Here is a 15713-nt window from a genome sequence, read left to right as displayed (position 1 = left end):
TTAAAGAATACCTTGCTTCATATTGTGAACACTGAGAAGGGGAAGGACAATTTTTCATCAGTACACTATGTACTTTGCATGCCAGAGGTTCCACCTTTACTCCCTGGCATCTTCTATTCAATTCATGTGGAATCTTGCCTGAGTAAATCAGCCAAAGGGTAGGGCATGCAATAGGATTCATCCAGTGATTCTCACATAGGTTACTAGTCTAGGCAAGAAGACTGGAAAGTGGGGCTATTTCAGCCTATATAGCTACAATGCCACTTTTGGTAGCTCTAAAATCGCCCAGCATTCTGGGGGAAAAATGGATGGATGGATGGATGGATGGATGGATGGATGGATGGATGGATGGATGGGAAAAGAAGCCCCCTCCCATAATCCATAGTGGACTCTAGCAGGGAATTTCATCATATTCTCCCATCCTCATCATTTTAAGATGATATGACATCTTCTTTTAATCATGACATAAATGAGATGTTGACTTCTATTTTTACTTCATGCTTAGAAAAAGGCATCTCTTCAACCCAAAACAGTGCTGGGGAACAAACAAACAAAAGTGATGAAATCCCCCCCCCCCCCGCACCTTCTAAGGCGCATAGGAGACCATGCAGGGCAGTAAAACCAGTAAAATGTGTTTTGTTGTATTGTGTTGTGTATGATAGGAGTGGAGCCAGGCAACATCCACTGGGAGGTCAGTGCAGCCTCTCAATCCCTGGGAATTGTCACTCCCCCACCTAGGAAGCTATTCTTAAGAACAAATTCACCCCAGCCCCTGTAATGAAACAGGATGGTAACAATTTTCATAGCATCTAATGATGGATGTGTGTGTGCATGTGAATATGTGTACTTCAGTTTCTGTCTGTTTCTAATTTTTATTGCTGAAATTTGCAAGAAAATTTGCATGCTTTTTGTGATTTGTATGGTACAGTTTGTAAAAATTGTATGCCTTTCATTTTTAGCAAGCAATTTTCCTTAACACAGCACATATTAGCATGATTTTCATGAATGGATCCATTAAATTTCCCCTGGCATATGCATTTTGCACACATTTTTGGACTGAAGAATTCTATTACAAAATGCAAAGAAGAACTTTCAAAAGATGGATGCGTTTCAGTTCATATTTTGATTTTAAAGTGAATAATTAAGCATGTTTGTACTAAAATATGAACTGAACCAATTTCCTCCCCATCCCTCTCTGAATCCATTCCAAGTAAAGCCCAGAGTTAAATGTTTTAAACTCTAGCAGGTGGTTTCTGGATATTCCCTTGGCTTTCTCTGAAATATTTTTTTCCATTGTTCGGAAAGTTTTCTCCACCAAACCAAATTATATCAAGAACAGATGTCGAAGGAGCATTGCAACATTCTGCACAACAGGGTGATGACTAATCCGTTTATGCTGACAAGTTTGAATAAACTGGCTCACTATGGGACAAATTCAAAAACAAGGCTAGGAGATTTTTTTTTCCATTGACTGTTTTGGAGCATTGATTAAAAATTTAGAAAAGTGGAATAGGTGCATACACATGCATGCTCATCTTTAGATCTTCCATCAAGCAGCATATGAGTGTGTGTTGTGCCTTGATGGAAAATTTGTAGCTGGAAGATTCAGGCTGTTCAGATCCCTTGTAGGAAGCAGCTGAGTCAAATCAATCCAGAGTGCACCAGGAAATATTTAGGTCCACCTGGGAAGCATTTCGTTCAGAAACTGGATGCAGGTTAGCTGCAGACCTAGAGAACAATGCTGTGATTATGTCAGAGAAGTAGTTTCTAATTTTAGACCAAATATTGCAATCTTGCTCTAATTAAAATATAGCCTAGTTCTTTCTCCTCTGATGCTTCTTCAGCATAACTAGGTTCCAGGATTCAAGCAGAATTGTGGATGAAAAGTAGGAGAAAGCCATCTCTTGTAACTTCAGTGTTGCTTTCAGTAACACTGAGGAAGGCATCCTCACACTATTTTATTTTATTTTTATTTTGGCACAAGAGTGTGGGACAAGCAAAGCCAATAACAGCTGCTTTCAATATCAAGTTTGTGCTTGCGGTTTAGTTATAAAATCTACTGACAAAGGAATACATCAGTTTTAAAAAATCCAGTCCTTGTCAACTACTGAATTTCCAGACTTTAAACAAGGCAACACATATGTTTCCCCTCCCCCCTTTGTTACCCCCCACACACATACACACACCATCCCATTTATTCTATTAATGTATTTCATTCACTTTAGGAATTTAGGGTAATGGCTTATGATCCATCATAGCACTGCAAAAATGTTTGATTACATTTACAGCTGCAGGATATTATACCACAAGTGACCTGGACATAAATAGCTTTAGGCTTACATTGTTTCCTATGCAAGATGGATGACAGAAACATTGTCTGATGGGCAGGCTCATATGAGAAGATAGAGGCTGAGAATGTGCATCCAATGCACAACAGCACTGCATGTGCCACGCTTACTGCATGTGCAGCTCTGCATCTGTAAAAAGTCCAATTGCTCCCCTAGGGAAAGTTGTATGTGTGCAAGTCACCAACAAGCTTCAACTAATGAAAGCAGTAGCAAGTGTAGAACTGCATTTGTAAATGAACCATCACCACATATTTAACTCAAAATTATAAAGCAGGGTTGAGAATAATAACAGAATTAACCAGTGTTCATGCAAGCAGATGGTTGCAGAATTCCAATAATCTGTGTCATACATCCCAAACACATCTAATTTTGTAGATTAACATGTTCAATAGGAGTTGGTTCCATATCATATTGTACCAGAATACAGCTAATAAGAACACTGGCATTTTTATATTTGGAACAATAATTTGTGGAATAAAAGCATAGCTGGTGCATTCTAAGAGTTATAATCCAAAAAGTCATTTCCAAACTTTGTAGTGAGTGTCAAATTTTTGCAGCTATCAACAATTGTGTTATGGATTTGTCCTCAAAGAGTAATTTGTTGAAACTCTACCTTTGTATTTACACTGTGCTTTGTCTTTGACCACCTAAGTAACACAGAGGTTTGATGGTGCTGAGATACAACCCCACAGCCAGGCAGCATCTAGATATTGAGGGGCCATCAAGACACAGTCCAATGGCTGCAGGGCAGTGAGGAGAAAAGCAAAGCTATCACCCAATCTATACCATCAGATCTAGAAGGGTAAAGACTGTTCCCAACAATGCAACATTCACATCTTCACTCTTCTAAACATTAACAAAATAACAGCCATGAAATGTGCATCAATATATTTTAAAAGGTAAATAAAACAAATTGCAACATGTAGCATTTGGTCATATAGGCCTTCTTCTGTCGCAAGAGTTAATGTGCCACATTTGGGTCTGTAGACACGTTCTGGCAAATATGTCCAAACATTTTGTGTATGGGTTTGTTTTAACTTTACCTTAGGGATACATATTTAATAGAATCATAGAATCGTAGAATTGGAAGAGGCCACAAGGGCCATCCATTCCAACTCCCTGCCATGCAGGAAATCGCAATCAAAGCATACCCAAAAGATAGTCATCCAGCCTCTGTTTAAAGACCTCCAAAGAAGGGAGTGTGTTCCACTGTCAAACACCACTCAAAATGGCTGCCCAGTTCCTTCTCTCCTTCTCCTCTCTGTGGCAGGAACATTTGTTGGTTGTTAATTCATTAAAAAAATTTCCTTTGTTTTAGATACAGATAGCTACCAGATTCCAAATGACTTGTATATACTCATGTATAAGTCTAGAAATGTTAGTCCAAAAATTGACCCCAAAAATCCGGGTTGACTGATTCATCGGTCATTCTAAGTCCTGTACTTTAACTACAGTGGTCCCTTGCCTCACGCAGGGGATCCATTCCGGACCCCGCTGCATAAGACAAATTCTGCCTATGCTCGAGCTCCATTGAGAATAATGGGGCTCATGCTCACAGCATGCCACGGTGCGCATGCCACGGGCTCATGCACCATTCAGGAAATGGCACGGGGCTTTCAGCATAAGCTGAAAGCTGCATAAAGGGTGCCCGTGTATGATGTGGGTACACAGTATTTTTTTTTAAGAAAAACAACATTGCCCTCTCTACTCTCTCCACTTTGAATGTTTGGGTGGGAAAATGGCAGTGGTAGCAGCTCTTTGACGTTTCGCTTCAAATGAGCACCAAGAGAAATCAGGCTTTGAAGAATTTGAATAAGACTTTTGTATATGTTTGTCAGTTTATCTGAGTTAAAATCAGGCAGAGTTATCACATTAAAGATAAACTATCCTCACTGCTAAAATAGATCCAAAACATGCTGCAGAAATAATCCAGTTTGAGACCTCTTTAACTGTTCTAGCTCAGTGTTAGGGAATTTTAAGAACTGTAGTTTTGTCAGACATTTAGCCACTCTGTCAGAGAGCTCTGGTGTCACAACAAACTACAGTTCCTAGGATTCTCTAACACTAAGAAACTGGATTATTTCTGCCATGTGTTTTGCACCCTAGTCACCATTTTCATTGCTTTTCCTTTTCATACTTTCGTGATCCTTTCATCGTCCCCCCCCCCAATGCATGGTAACTTTCCTCACACATCACACAGCCATGATTTGCTGTACTTACTCTTTCCTCATCCATAACCCATCCAGCTTTTAGGGTGAGCACAAACAGTTATGCCTGCCAGAAGTTTGCAAATTCTTTGCCATCATTTTCCTTTGCTTCATCCTTTACATCCATTGTTACGTGTCCCTAAGTTTTATCCTTGACCATCACTGGTCATACCAAAATACATAATTTTGGCCCCAAAATGTACCTCGACTTGTACATGAGATTGACTTATAGTCAAGTATATAGGGTAGTTTTTTCCTTAGCTATTAATGGAGATCTTGATTAGAAAGTGATATTGATTAGAGAGCAAATATAGAAAACTATGCATAGCCTTTCCCTTCTAGGATCCATATGGTCAAACACTAACTTTAAAAATAAAACAAACAAGCAAGGTCCAACAATTCCACCAACAGTTGTAGCTCCAGTTTTCTCTCCCATTTCCCCCAAGCTGTACATGTTGCTTTTCTTGGCATGTGAAGTGACAGCAGAAAACCATTTAACTGCATCCTGCTAATGTCAATATTCTACACCAGGGAGTAAATTAGATTCTATGGGATAAAACCTTATAAATATTTAAACATGAAAATAAATTAAATATTTACCAAGGAAGAATATTGAAATGTTTTCCTCCAAATTGTAGTGTAAGGGTAGATTTAATTTGTCCAGGATATCATTTTGGAGGTCTTGTTTGCTCACTTGGGGATTAATATGTGTAAGGAGATAATACTGAAAGCAGAAACCAGTAAAGTCTGAAGGTAATTGGTAGTTTGGAGACATTGATTCCAGAGATGAGGAGTTCTTTTTTCCTCATGTCTCACAAGGGAATTACCTCAGCACTCATTTTTTGCTCCTCGTTCCCCTTCTTGTTGATTTATTTTGCCAAATTTAATTAGCCAATGGTTAGTGTATTGATTGTGGAAGTAGAAGTACTCCTAATTGGCATGCTCGTTGTAATTTATACTCTATATAACCTCCTTATCTTTATGAGTCTTTACATAAGATAAGATCATTTATGTGCATATCATTCCATGACGTCACTAGGATCAAGGAGGGTGGGAACCCAATGGAAATATCAATCAGAGGCATTAATTTTTAGCCACTAGTTAATGCATTTCCTTTCATTATAAAGTAAATATTCTGTTATCATACAATCTCTTTTTCAATAAGTTGTGATAACTGAATGTCTGCTACTGAAACAAACACAGGATGTGGGGAGCTTTCCTTTTACTTTGGTTTGTTTTGTACTTGAAGGCCACTACCATGAGGCTGAGTAAGGGACAGATATTGAGGACAGAAGTAGAAACTTCTTAAATGTCCCCTCCTTATTTTCCACTGTTGAAGGACAAAGCTTTGTATGGCATACAGTTGGTCCTGTGGATCCTTGATTTTGCCATTTTATATAAGGGACACAATTTTACTACCACATTGTATTTAATGGGACTTGAGCATCCACAGATTTTGTAATCCAAGGGGGATGCTTGAATCAAACCGCAGCAGATACCAAGGCCCCATTTGTTCAATCAAATCTGTGCCCTCTGCATTAGCCCACTTTCTCTATTAGAGGGCACTTTCAAAGTGGTGGAGTAAAATTTATTAGCCAGGCCACCCAGTTTTCATAACTGATCTGCAAAAAATCTACCATCTCATTCTTTCCACCAAGTAGCAAAAGGTTGGGCAATTCCTGTGACCTAGTGTGACATACAGATGATGAGCAGGGCTGAGGCAGATGGTTAGTGGAGGCAAAGTTGGTTCACAGCCATCCATACACTCTTCCTTTTCACATTCATCCATTGGCAGAAGAATCTCTCCCAGCCTGCATTCACATACTTCCCTACAGAAACTAAGGAATGTTTCCTTGCTCTCCCTTTTTAACTGCTCTAGAAGAAGACTTGAAGACCTTCCTGTTTTAGATGAAAGTATTCAATAATGGTACTGGGCCTATCTTCTGCCTGAGACCCAGAGAGTTGCTGTCAGTCATAACAGCAAACACTGGCCTGGATAAACCTTAATCAAATACTGGGCTGGATGGCCCTCTGCATCCCATGCTCTGCATTAGCAGAGCTGGAAGTGTGAAATGTTTTTATATTTATTGGGACATTTATATTCTATTTTTCTGCCACAAAAGCAAAGTTAAAACAGCTTACAAATAAAAAAAACAACCCAAAGTATTATGCCATGTTACATTATGTTAGAATATGTTCTAAGTACTTGTAGCCAGGTCTACATTATATATCAGACAGAATGCCAGTACTGGTTCAAACAGAGAGGCAGCTCTTCAGAAATGAGTACTTCTTGAAGGAGAGCTGTGGCATTGCTGCTTCTAACCAACCAATTGGTGTTGAATGTCTTTGGGTATGTTGGACTGCTTGTAAATGGAGCTATCTGGGAGTGCATTTGATAATTTTATAGCTGAACTTTGTATCTTTTTTTCCCCTCAAGTGGCGTCATTCATTGCAAGACAGCACCATAGAAACAACCTTCCTCAATTCCAGCAAACTATTTACACATCATTTTCAATACGGATGGTTTCCTATTACAATAGTCGTGCAGCTTTATTACTTGGTGCCAGGGACTGATAAGCACCAAGATTTTTTTATTATTATCATCATCTGGGCTCTTCTTATCAAGAGGCAGAGAGATATCTCACTATAGCGAGACAACAGCAGCTACACAGACACAAAATATGGTCAAGGGGGAGATTAGTTTATTGAAATAAAAATACTTCCTTATTTTTGCAAAATACCAATAGGGTCTTTATGTGGAGATTTAAAAAGGGAGTAGTCCCCTTATTGTTATGATCATGACACAAAAAGGAAGTCAAAAATGTGATGTAGTGTTGAGAGTTTTGGACTGGGAGTTGTGGGATCCTAATACCCTCTGAACCATGAAGCTCACTGAGGCAGCATCCACACTGCGGAAATAATCCAGTTTCATACCACTTTACCTGCATGGTTAGTGCTATGGAATTCTAGGAACTGTGGTTTTCTGAGACATTTAGCCTTCTCTGTCAGAGAGCTTGGGTGCCACAACAAACTACTGATCCAAGAATTCCATGGCATTGAGCCATGGCAGTTAAAGTGGTGTCAAACTGGATTATTTCTACATTGCGGATGCAGCCTGGGAGACCTGGGGCCAGCTACTCTTTCAACCTGGGCTTTTGAGAGGATTAAGTAATAATTTTTTTTCAAGAAAAAAAATCAACTCATGGTAGAAGTGGACATTTGTTTTCATAATTAATAAATATTTAAAAAGAGGAAGTGGACGACAGGAATAAATGGACAATTCTCCAGATGCAGAATGATATTTTGTACCCTCCAGGATATCCCACTCCTCTTCAGGAAAGGATGTCACTCTCATCAAGTGGGAAAAGTTTCGTTTCATATCTGATTGCAACTCTTTTATAGTTTAATGTATTCCAATGTATATAATAATGTTATTTCTTGAGATCAAAGTAGCTTGCCCAGTCAAATAATTCTAAGCATTGTAAATCACTTCTAAGCAAAGATGATACATTGTCCATTCACTGATAAACAGAATATGGCTAGCATTTTTCAATGCATGGTATTTGTAAGGCTGCAGAAAGATGCAGATCTATGTACGTTAATTGTAAATTAACGTACAGTTTCCCACAGTAAAACATTTTATTTGTGGATAAACTATTTAATCTATTTGATAATTGCTAACTAATTAAGAAAGCTTGACCATGGGACAAAGTCAAGTAAATGATTTGTGTGGTTTAGCGGTTTGAGTATTGGACTAGGACTCCCATGGGACCCCACTGGGTGACCTTGTGCAAGTCACATTCTCTCAGCCTTCAGAAGAAGGCAAGGGAAAAACCCCACTGAACTAGTATTGCCAAGGAGACCCCATGATACATTCACCTTATGGTCACCATAGGTCAGAAATGACTTGAGGGCACACAACCACCATCACCACTGTCAGCTGGATGGTCATTCAAAAAATGAGTGAGAAAAATGTAATTTGAAATCGTGGTTGTTTGTTTGTTTGTTTGTTTTAAAAAAATAGAGATATGTGGCCTGAATAATCATTATACCTGAAGGGGCAGAAAAGCGTAAATTCTGAAGTCATCATTGGTGTGTGTGTATGAGAGAGATAGAGATCTCCATTGGACATTTTAAATGTCGGGTAATATATTTAGAATAGAGGTGGGAATCATGCTACTGTCCAGATGTTGTTAGATTAAAATCCCCAGCTTTCTATACCATACTGGCCAGAGCTGTTGGAAACTGCCATCAAACAGCATGTGAAAGGCTGCAAGATTCCCATCCCTGCTTTACAAGAAGGTTTTTAAAAAACACCCTTCTTAAAGCCTTAAATGATTATCTGAGAAACTATGGGGCTATACAGACCATCCCAAAGGGTTTTTCACTGTCTGTCAGTCTGACCTACCTCACAAGGTTGTGGTGAGGAAAAGAGCCATCTGTGGCTTATTGGAGGAAAGGAAGGACACAAAAGTAACAACACTGGGGCATTTGCCCTATTGAATTCAGTGAAGTTTATTTCACGGCAGACATCTCTAATTGTCTTTTCTCTGTTCTATAGAAATAGATGAAAAAAGAATGAACAACAACTCCCAAGATGATGTAAGTTAATTACACTTTAGTTTTAAATTGCTATAGCATCACTGTTTGTATTGTACTGTTGTATAATTAAAAATACTTCCTAAATGCTCTTGTAGGATATACTAGTGTGTAGTGAGAGAATTGCTAATATGATGCAAAATATAATTAATTGAAAAATGTTAGTTTTATGATCTCCAAACACCCACTCACAGGTGTGAGTCTCTACATAATACAGCTTAGCTCATTTCAGTCTCTCCTGAAGGCAGGTAAAATTTCTCCATCTCTGCATTATTTGCAATTGGTTAATTTAATTGATCAGGATATGTTTTTGCCCTCAGAGGAGGCTTCTTGATACATCTCTTCATGCTATTTTATTTAATTATTTAAAATTATATTTAGGGTATCTTTAGGGGTAGACCTGGGTGGCGCAACCTATGAGTGGCTCTAGTCCAAACTTTGTTATTCCAGAATTGTTTGGGACTTCAGTTCCCAGAATTCCTGCCCTTTGATCAACCTAGCAGGGCTTTCTGGGAGTTGAAGTCCAAAATACCTGGAGGACCAAAGTTTGGGAATCACTGCTGTCTAGTCTTAAATGCACACTCTGTGTAGGGACTCACATGTATATACAGGAGTGTGGGTTTTTCTGATAGTAGACAATCCTTATATGCATGAGGGATGTCCAGTGAATTCTGACAAATATAAGCTCACCAGACCAGCTATGATACTTTTTAGCAGTAAAGCAAACTTCCCTCCAGAGCAACCTGAACTGATACTGGACTGCACACAAAGATTTATTAGCTCTTCATGACACAGAAAGACAAACACATTGTTTCCAGAGATGCTATCTGTTTAAATTTCATTTATTTAAGCACACTGCAGCTGCAGAAAAGAAGAAAGAAAGTGAGTGAATGAGATTATGAGACTCAGGGCCTCGACAGACTGCCCCAAAAGGGTGGGCTGGAGCCACCTGTTTTTACTCCTGACGGAGGCTGCAGCAAGCAAATAGCCTACGTCAGGATTAAAAAAACTTGCTGAAAGCAGATTCTTTTTAGTATGCGTGGCAGCTGCCATGAGTGCACCAATGGCGCACTCGTGCACAACTGCATCATCATGGCAGCCCTCATGTGGATCGAGCTGAGCCATGATGGCATCGCCGGTGCATAGTAGGGTTTAGGAGCATGCGGTCGCTCCACACTCCCAAGCCCTAAGATCGCCCCCAGATCACCGCTTTCCGGCAGTGTGTACCAGGCCCCATTTCCTAATCCCAGGGCACATTTTATGAAGCTTTCTCCAATTCCTGTGCTTTGTGTGAGGCACTAGGATTCAGGTAATTACACTTGCTTCCACCTATGTTTACTCAAATGTTATTATATTGTTCTGTAGTAAGCAAGAATTAGAGACGTTAAAGATCTGAAGTGAGGTGGCTTCAAGTTCTGCATGTTTATGGTTGTAAAACCCTTTCTTTGAAATGTTTTCTTTCTCACTTTTTTCCTGCACCCAGAAATCTTGCTTCTGTTTATCATAAAATGCTTTCCTTTCATTCTGTCTTCTTAATCTTCATGCTAATTGTCTACTGTGTAAATGTTAGGCAATAAAGCCACACACACCCCATGCCAACCTACCTTGGCTCAGAAATGGAGGCCCTTGACACAATGATAGGCACCCCTAACTAAGATGATTTCCTTCCATTTCTGTATCTTTATCTGTGTTCCAATTCTCTTTAGTCTTCTTTAGAAAATCAGACACACCACCATTGCTTGAAATAGCTATGTCCAGTACTGATTTTTTTCCTTTTCAGATTTAGCTCCAAGCATTGAAAAACACTGAGTAGTCAAGAGCAACATCCCACCATGCAATAGATATAATCAGCACTCTCTAACTTTACACAATAATTTATTCATAAATTCCCTCTTTCCATCCATTACCATAAAATATTATGAACCACTTTATTATTATACACAGACTTATAGTTCTGCCCAGAACCCATTGATTAGACTAGGTATGTTAAAAATAGACTGTTTATATATGTAATAGAAAATAAAACCCAGAGAAAATGAGAAAGACTATTTTTCAGATTTAAAAATAGTCTGAACATTTACTATTTCACATTAATCTGTAACTAGATAGATTTTAAGAATACCACCAAACTGATCTCTGGTGAAGGCATCTTTTAAAATAATGATTGCTCACAATAAATGATAATATCATAGTTTTGTACGGAGCCAGTGTGGTGTAGTGGTTTAAGCATTGGAGTATTACTCTGGAAACTAGGGTTTTAATCCTTACTAGGTCATTGAAACCCACTTGGTGACCTTGGGCAAGTCACCCTTTCTCAGACCCAGAAAACCCCATGATAGAGTCATTTTAGGGTCCCCATAAGTTGGAAATGACTTGAAGGCACAGAAGAACAGAAATACTCAGTACAGCTTAGTGAGACTCACATAGAACATGCGCATAGGACTGCAGTTTTATTTTAAAGTTGTGGCACTCTGGTGTTATAAAGATCCAGTTTGCTCTCAGATTTCTGAGTTACAGATTCTATGTCTTTTCTTCATACAGTTTTGGACAACACTTTCATTTAAACTATCATCAGATTAATTTTTTCCTAACCCTTCAGAAATAGAAAGAAAACCTATAGTTGGCACTCTCTATCACATACAATTTTGGCATTAGCCCAATACATGTGGTAGTTCATTGTTTCAACCATAAAGTAAAGCATCTTCTAATTCAAGCAGCCCCATAGCAAAATATTATATTTCTTCTATTACTTATTTCTCGACATTAATAGCCTACAGATTAGTTTACAGAAGGAAGAAATATGCTAAGACTGTGCTAAAGTAGAATCTGGGCTTTCATGGGCAATAATACGGAGGATGTGACAAGATATTTAGCCACTCTTCTTGGGTGACCAAGTTCACTGACAGTTTTGTCTCCTGGTGTGTTGTTCATTTTAACTTGTTTTGTGTATGTTGTGCCTTCTTATTCCTGGGAAGAAGAACCACATAAAAAACTTGATGACATCAGTAAGCAAAGGAAGTAAGCCTAAGTCTACGAAAGTTCATGCTACCAGCTGCTTTCTTTCAGGAAGGGCTGGAATAGCCTGGCTCTAAAAACCAACTTCCTGGTGGCTTGGAGCCATGGCATTTAGGAGCCACCCCTCCCTCCTTAAACATCTTGAAGCTGCCTGGCTGCCTAGATATGGGTGGCTTCATGACACTCTGGTGGTGCCATGTTTACACACTGTACATTGCCAGACCGTCATGAAGCCATCACGGGGTCATGGTAGGACAGGAAAACTGGCCGGAAAAGGAGAGGAATTTTGCCACTCCTTTTTTGGCTGGCTTCAAGGTGGATTAGGCCACTGAGTATGTTCACCACAGCTCCAATCCATCTTTGAAAGGAGCAGCTTCAAGCCCCCCCCCCCTTCCGCCCATCTTTTTTGCCACTTAGTCTCAAAGATGCTACAGGATCCCTTTGCATACCAATTTTCCAGGCTAACATGGCTATGTCTTTGTACTGATGACATCTGAACACTGTGTTGCCAGTCAGATTTAACTCTACAATGATGACAAAGCCAATTGCTAGATGAGTGAAGCAAAGTTTCTTAGATCAACATTATTCTTACTCTGAAGGGATGAATACTGATTTCATCCATAGCAGTCAGAGGGAAGCTTCTGTGGCAATCAAATATTTCTCATACAAGTATCCTACATTTCAGCTCAGCTGTAAAATATAGGTAAACAAAACACAAATGAAGAACAGCATGAGTAACTAAGGCTCGGTACAGACGGGCAGCTCTGTGCCGCCTGTCTTTCCCGCTTTTCTGTGCCACAGCAGCCACACCGCGCAGTACCGACATGCTACCAAAAAGATGCCACTCTAAGCAGCTTCTTTTTGCGGCACCATAAAGGAGAAATGGCACTGCCATGATATCACTTCCTGGAAGTGACATCTGGACGCTGCATGCCGTCAGTGTCATCATGGCACCCATTCGTATGGACAGGAGGGTGTCATGATGCCACAGTCTGCCTGTACTAGGGCTCAGGAGCATGCTGTTGATGTGCGCTCCCAACCGCTAGTATCACCGCCGCCAAGCCACTTCCTACCAGTATGTACCGGCCCTCTGTTTAGTAACTAAGCTGCAAAAAAATGTGCTCAGTATGTATATACATAGAGAAAAATGCAGATTTCTTAGAAATTTCCTGATTAACTTTTATATCTTCGCTCCAAGTTGTGCTAAAACATTAATTCTTTTTATTTGTTTTAGTCACAGAATGCCTCCCCCCAAACAGAGGAAGCAGAGCGTCTATACCCCTCCTGCCATGAAAGGTACTGTCCAGGTACTGTTCATTATCATGCTCCTGCCTTATTTCCTTGGTCATAACAAGGTGTAAAAAGAAACATTTCCACATCATCAAGCAGCTTGCTTGACATATTGGGGTGAAAATTAGGTCCATTTCTCATCTGACTGACATGGGACTTAAACCAGATCTGTACTTGCTATTGTTATCTTGTTCCTCACTGTGACCCAATGCGGATTAATATGCCCAATAAATTTTCTAGAGATAACCAGAAAGCCATAGGGAGAACATAGGGAGTTGGAGTCTTGGCTTTTAAAAGGAAAAATAAAATTGAAAAAAAAAAAACATCAACAGTAAGGGGGAAACATGATAGGAAGAAGTGTGCCCAGTGGCCTATGCTTTGTAGACCTTCCAGATCCATATGTTAAGGCACCAGTTCTCAGACTTTGGTTTTTCAGTTGCTTTGGACTTCAGCTCTCAGAATCCATCACCAATGGCTATGCTGCCTAGGGCTTCTGGAAGTTGAAGTCCAAAACATGTGGAAGACTAAAGGTTGAAAAGCACTGTTTTAAAGGTGAGCCTATCTAGTTATTATTAACTTGGGGTTTAGCTCTGGTTTATTTAAAATGGTAAGACTGTTCAATGTAACCATATCATATACAGTACAGATGAAATGATATAGGTAAAAGTACAGGAAATGGATATGGTAGGGATGCACTGAACAATTCAACACACACACACACACACACACACACCGAATAGAGAGGTTGTTATCAATTATTAGATCAGATAATCCATCAATCTCTCTCTCTCTTTCTATCTCTTTATCTCAATGTTGGGCTCTCAGTCTCTCCCCCTCGCTCTAATTACTTTGGCACTCATGATTTCACCATTTGCTTGTGTTATAACAGAAAATAACAGAAATAGGTAAAATAAAAAAAAGGACCTGTATAACTACCACCTGGTCAGCCTAACGTCAGTATCAAGGTCCCAGAACAGATTGTTAAATAGTCAATCTGTGCACACTAAGTAGGGAATGGTGTGATTACTAAGAGGTAGCATGGGTTCCTTAGAAATAATTCAAGCCATTTTTATAGTGTCACAAGCTTGAGACATTGGGGACTACTGTGGATTAGCATATATTGATTTCTGGAAGGCCTCTGACAATAATAGGCCTCAGTGATTTTCTTGTAGGCAAGCTAAGGAATGGTGGACCAGACAATGCTAATGTTGATTCATAATTGGTTGACTGACCAAAGCCAGAGAGTGCTCACCAGTGGTTGTTCTTTAATGTTAGATATTCATCTCAGTAAGAAAAATGAAAGGGGTTTCATAGTCAGAGGCAGAATTGATTCCTGGTCCTGTTAACCCAATGTGGACCGCATATAACCCTCCACTGCAGTCCCCACCAGCCTTAGCCAGCACATCCAGTGGTGAGCAATGCTGGTAGCTGTGGTCCAACAACGTATGGAAGAGTACACTTTCCCCACACATACATACCAAATTACTGGATCTTCTTCAGAATTGTATTTGAAACCATCTAAATCAGGAATAGACAATACACATCCTTTGGGCTTCTCCCCATCACTGCTGCACAATTGCACCAGCAGAGCCCACCACTATCCATACCACTGAACCTTTTCCGTATTCTTTTCCTTCCTATCATTTCAGGAAGAGAGGATTAGTTTCCTTCTATGATGTTGCAGGGTTCTGTGGTTCAGGAGGACACTTCAGCATCCTCCTGCATCATGGTTTGCTGCTGCAGATGTCATCCAATCTCAATGGAAACTTTAGCAACTCAGATTCAGCAAATGCTACAAAGATTTGGCAACAGCCATCACAACAGCAAGAAATTTGCTCGCTGCAGCTCTAAATGCTTTGCCACTGAGCTGGGTTCCCGACATACTCAATAATTAAATAAATAAACAAATGCTCCAGTCAGTATTTGCTACCTCTATTTGATATCATAAGACTGATGTAACACCAGCATGCAATTGGAAATGGAAGCATAAGGATTTCCCTTCCCAACCCCCCCCCCAACCCCTGTTTATTTTGGGTCCACTTGCACTCCACTGCCCTCCACAAGATGTCATCCAATAATCCTTTCAGCAGGGAATGGCTTACTCCATCATCTATTTGTGTGTGTGTTTTTACTGGAATGCAGCACATTGGAAAAATCAATTTGAGTGCTATTGATTGCAGAGCTATCTCTAGAGCAAGGCAGACAGCAACTGAGATAACTGTTCAGTACAAGATCCTGTACTGAAGGATTATAT

At 39.7% G+C, this 15713-nt stretch overlaps 1 protein-coding gene across 1 annotated transcript in view; it reads left to right on the top strand.

Moving 5' to 3' along the window:
- Nucleotides 1-15713, top strand: part of PPP1R1C (protein phosphatase 1 regulatory inhibitor subunit 1C) — a 52037-nt gene that overhangs the window by 17769 nt on the left and 18555 nt on the right. Inside the window, 3 exon segments of the mRNA XM_042468605.1 lie at nt 9117-9157; nt 13404-13418; nt 13420-13465. Of these exon segments, the coding sequence (XP_042324539.1) occupies nt 9117-9157; nt 13404-13418; nt 13420-13465 (102 nt within the window).

The sequence above is a fragment of the Sceloporus undulatus genome, chromosome 1 (genome assembly GCF_019175285.1).
Source record: "Sceloporus undulatus isolate JIND9_A2432 ecotype Alabama chromosome 1, SceUnd_v1.1, whole genome shotgun sequence".
Taxonomy (NCBI): Eukaryota; Metazoa; Chordata; class Lepidosauria; order Squamata; family Phrynosomatidae; genus Sceloporus; species Sceloporus undulatus.
This window is presented reverse-complemented; position numbering and strand designations above follow the sequence as displayed.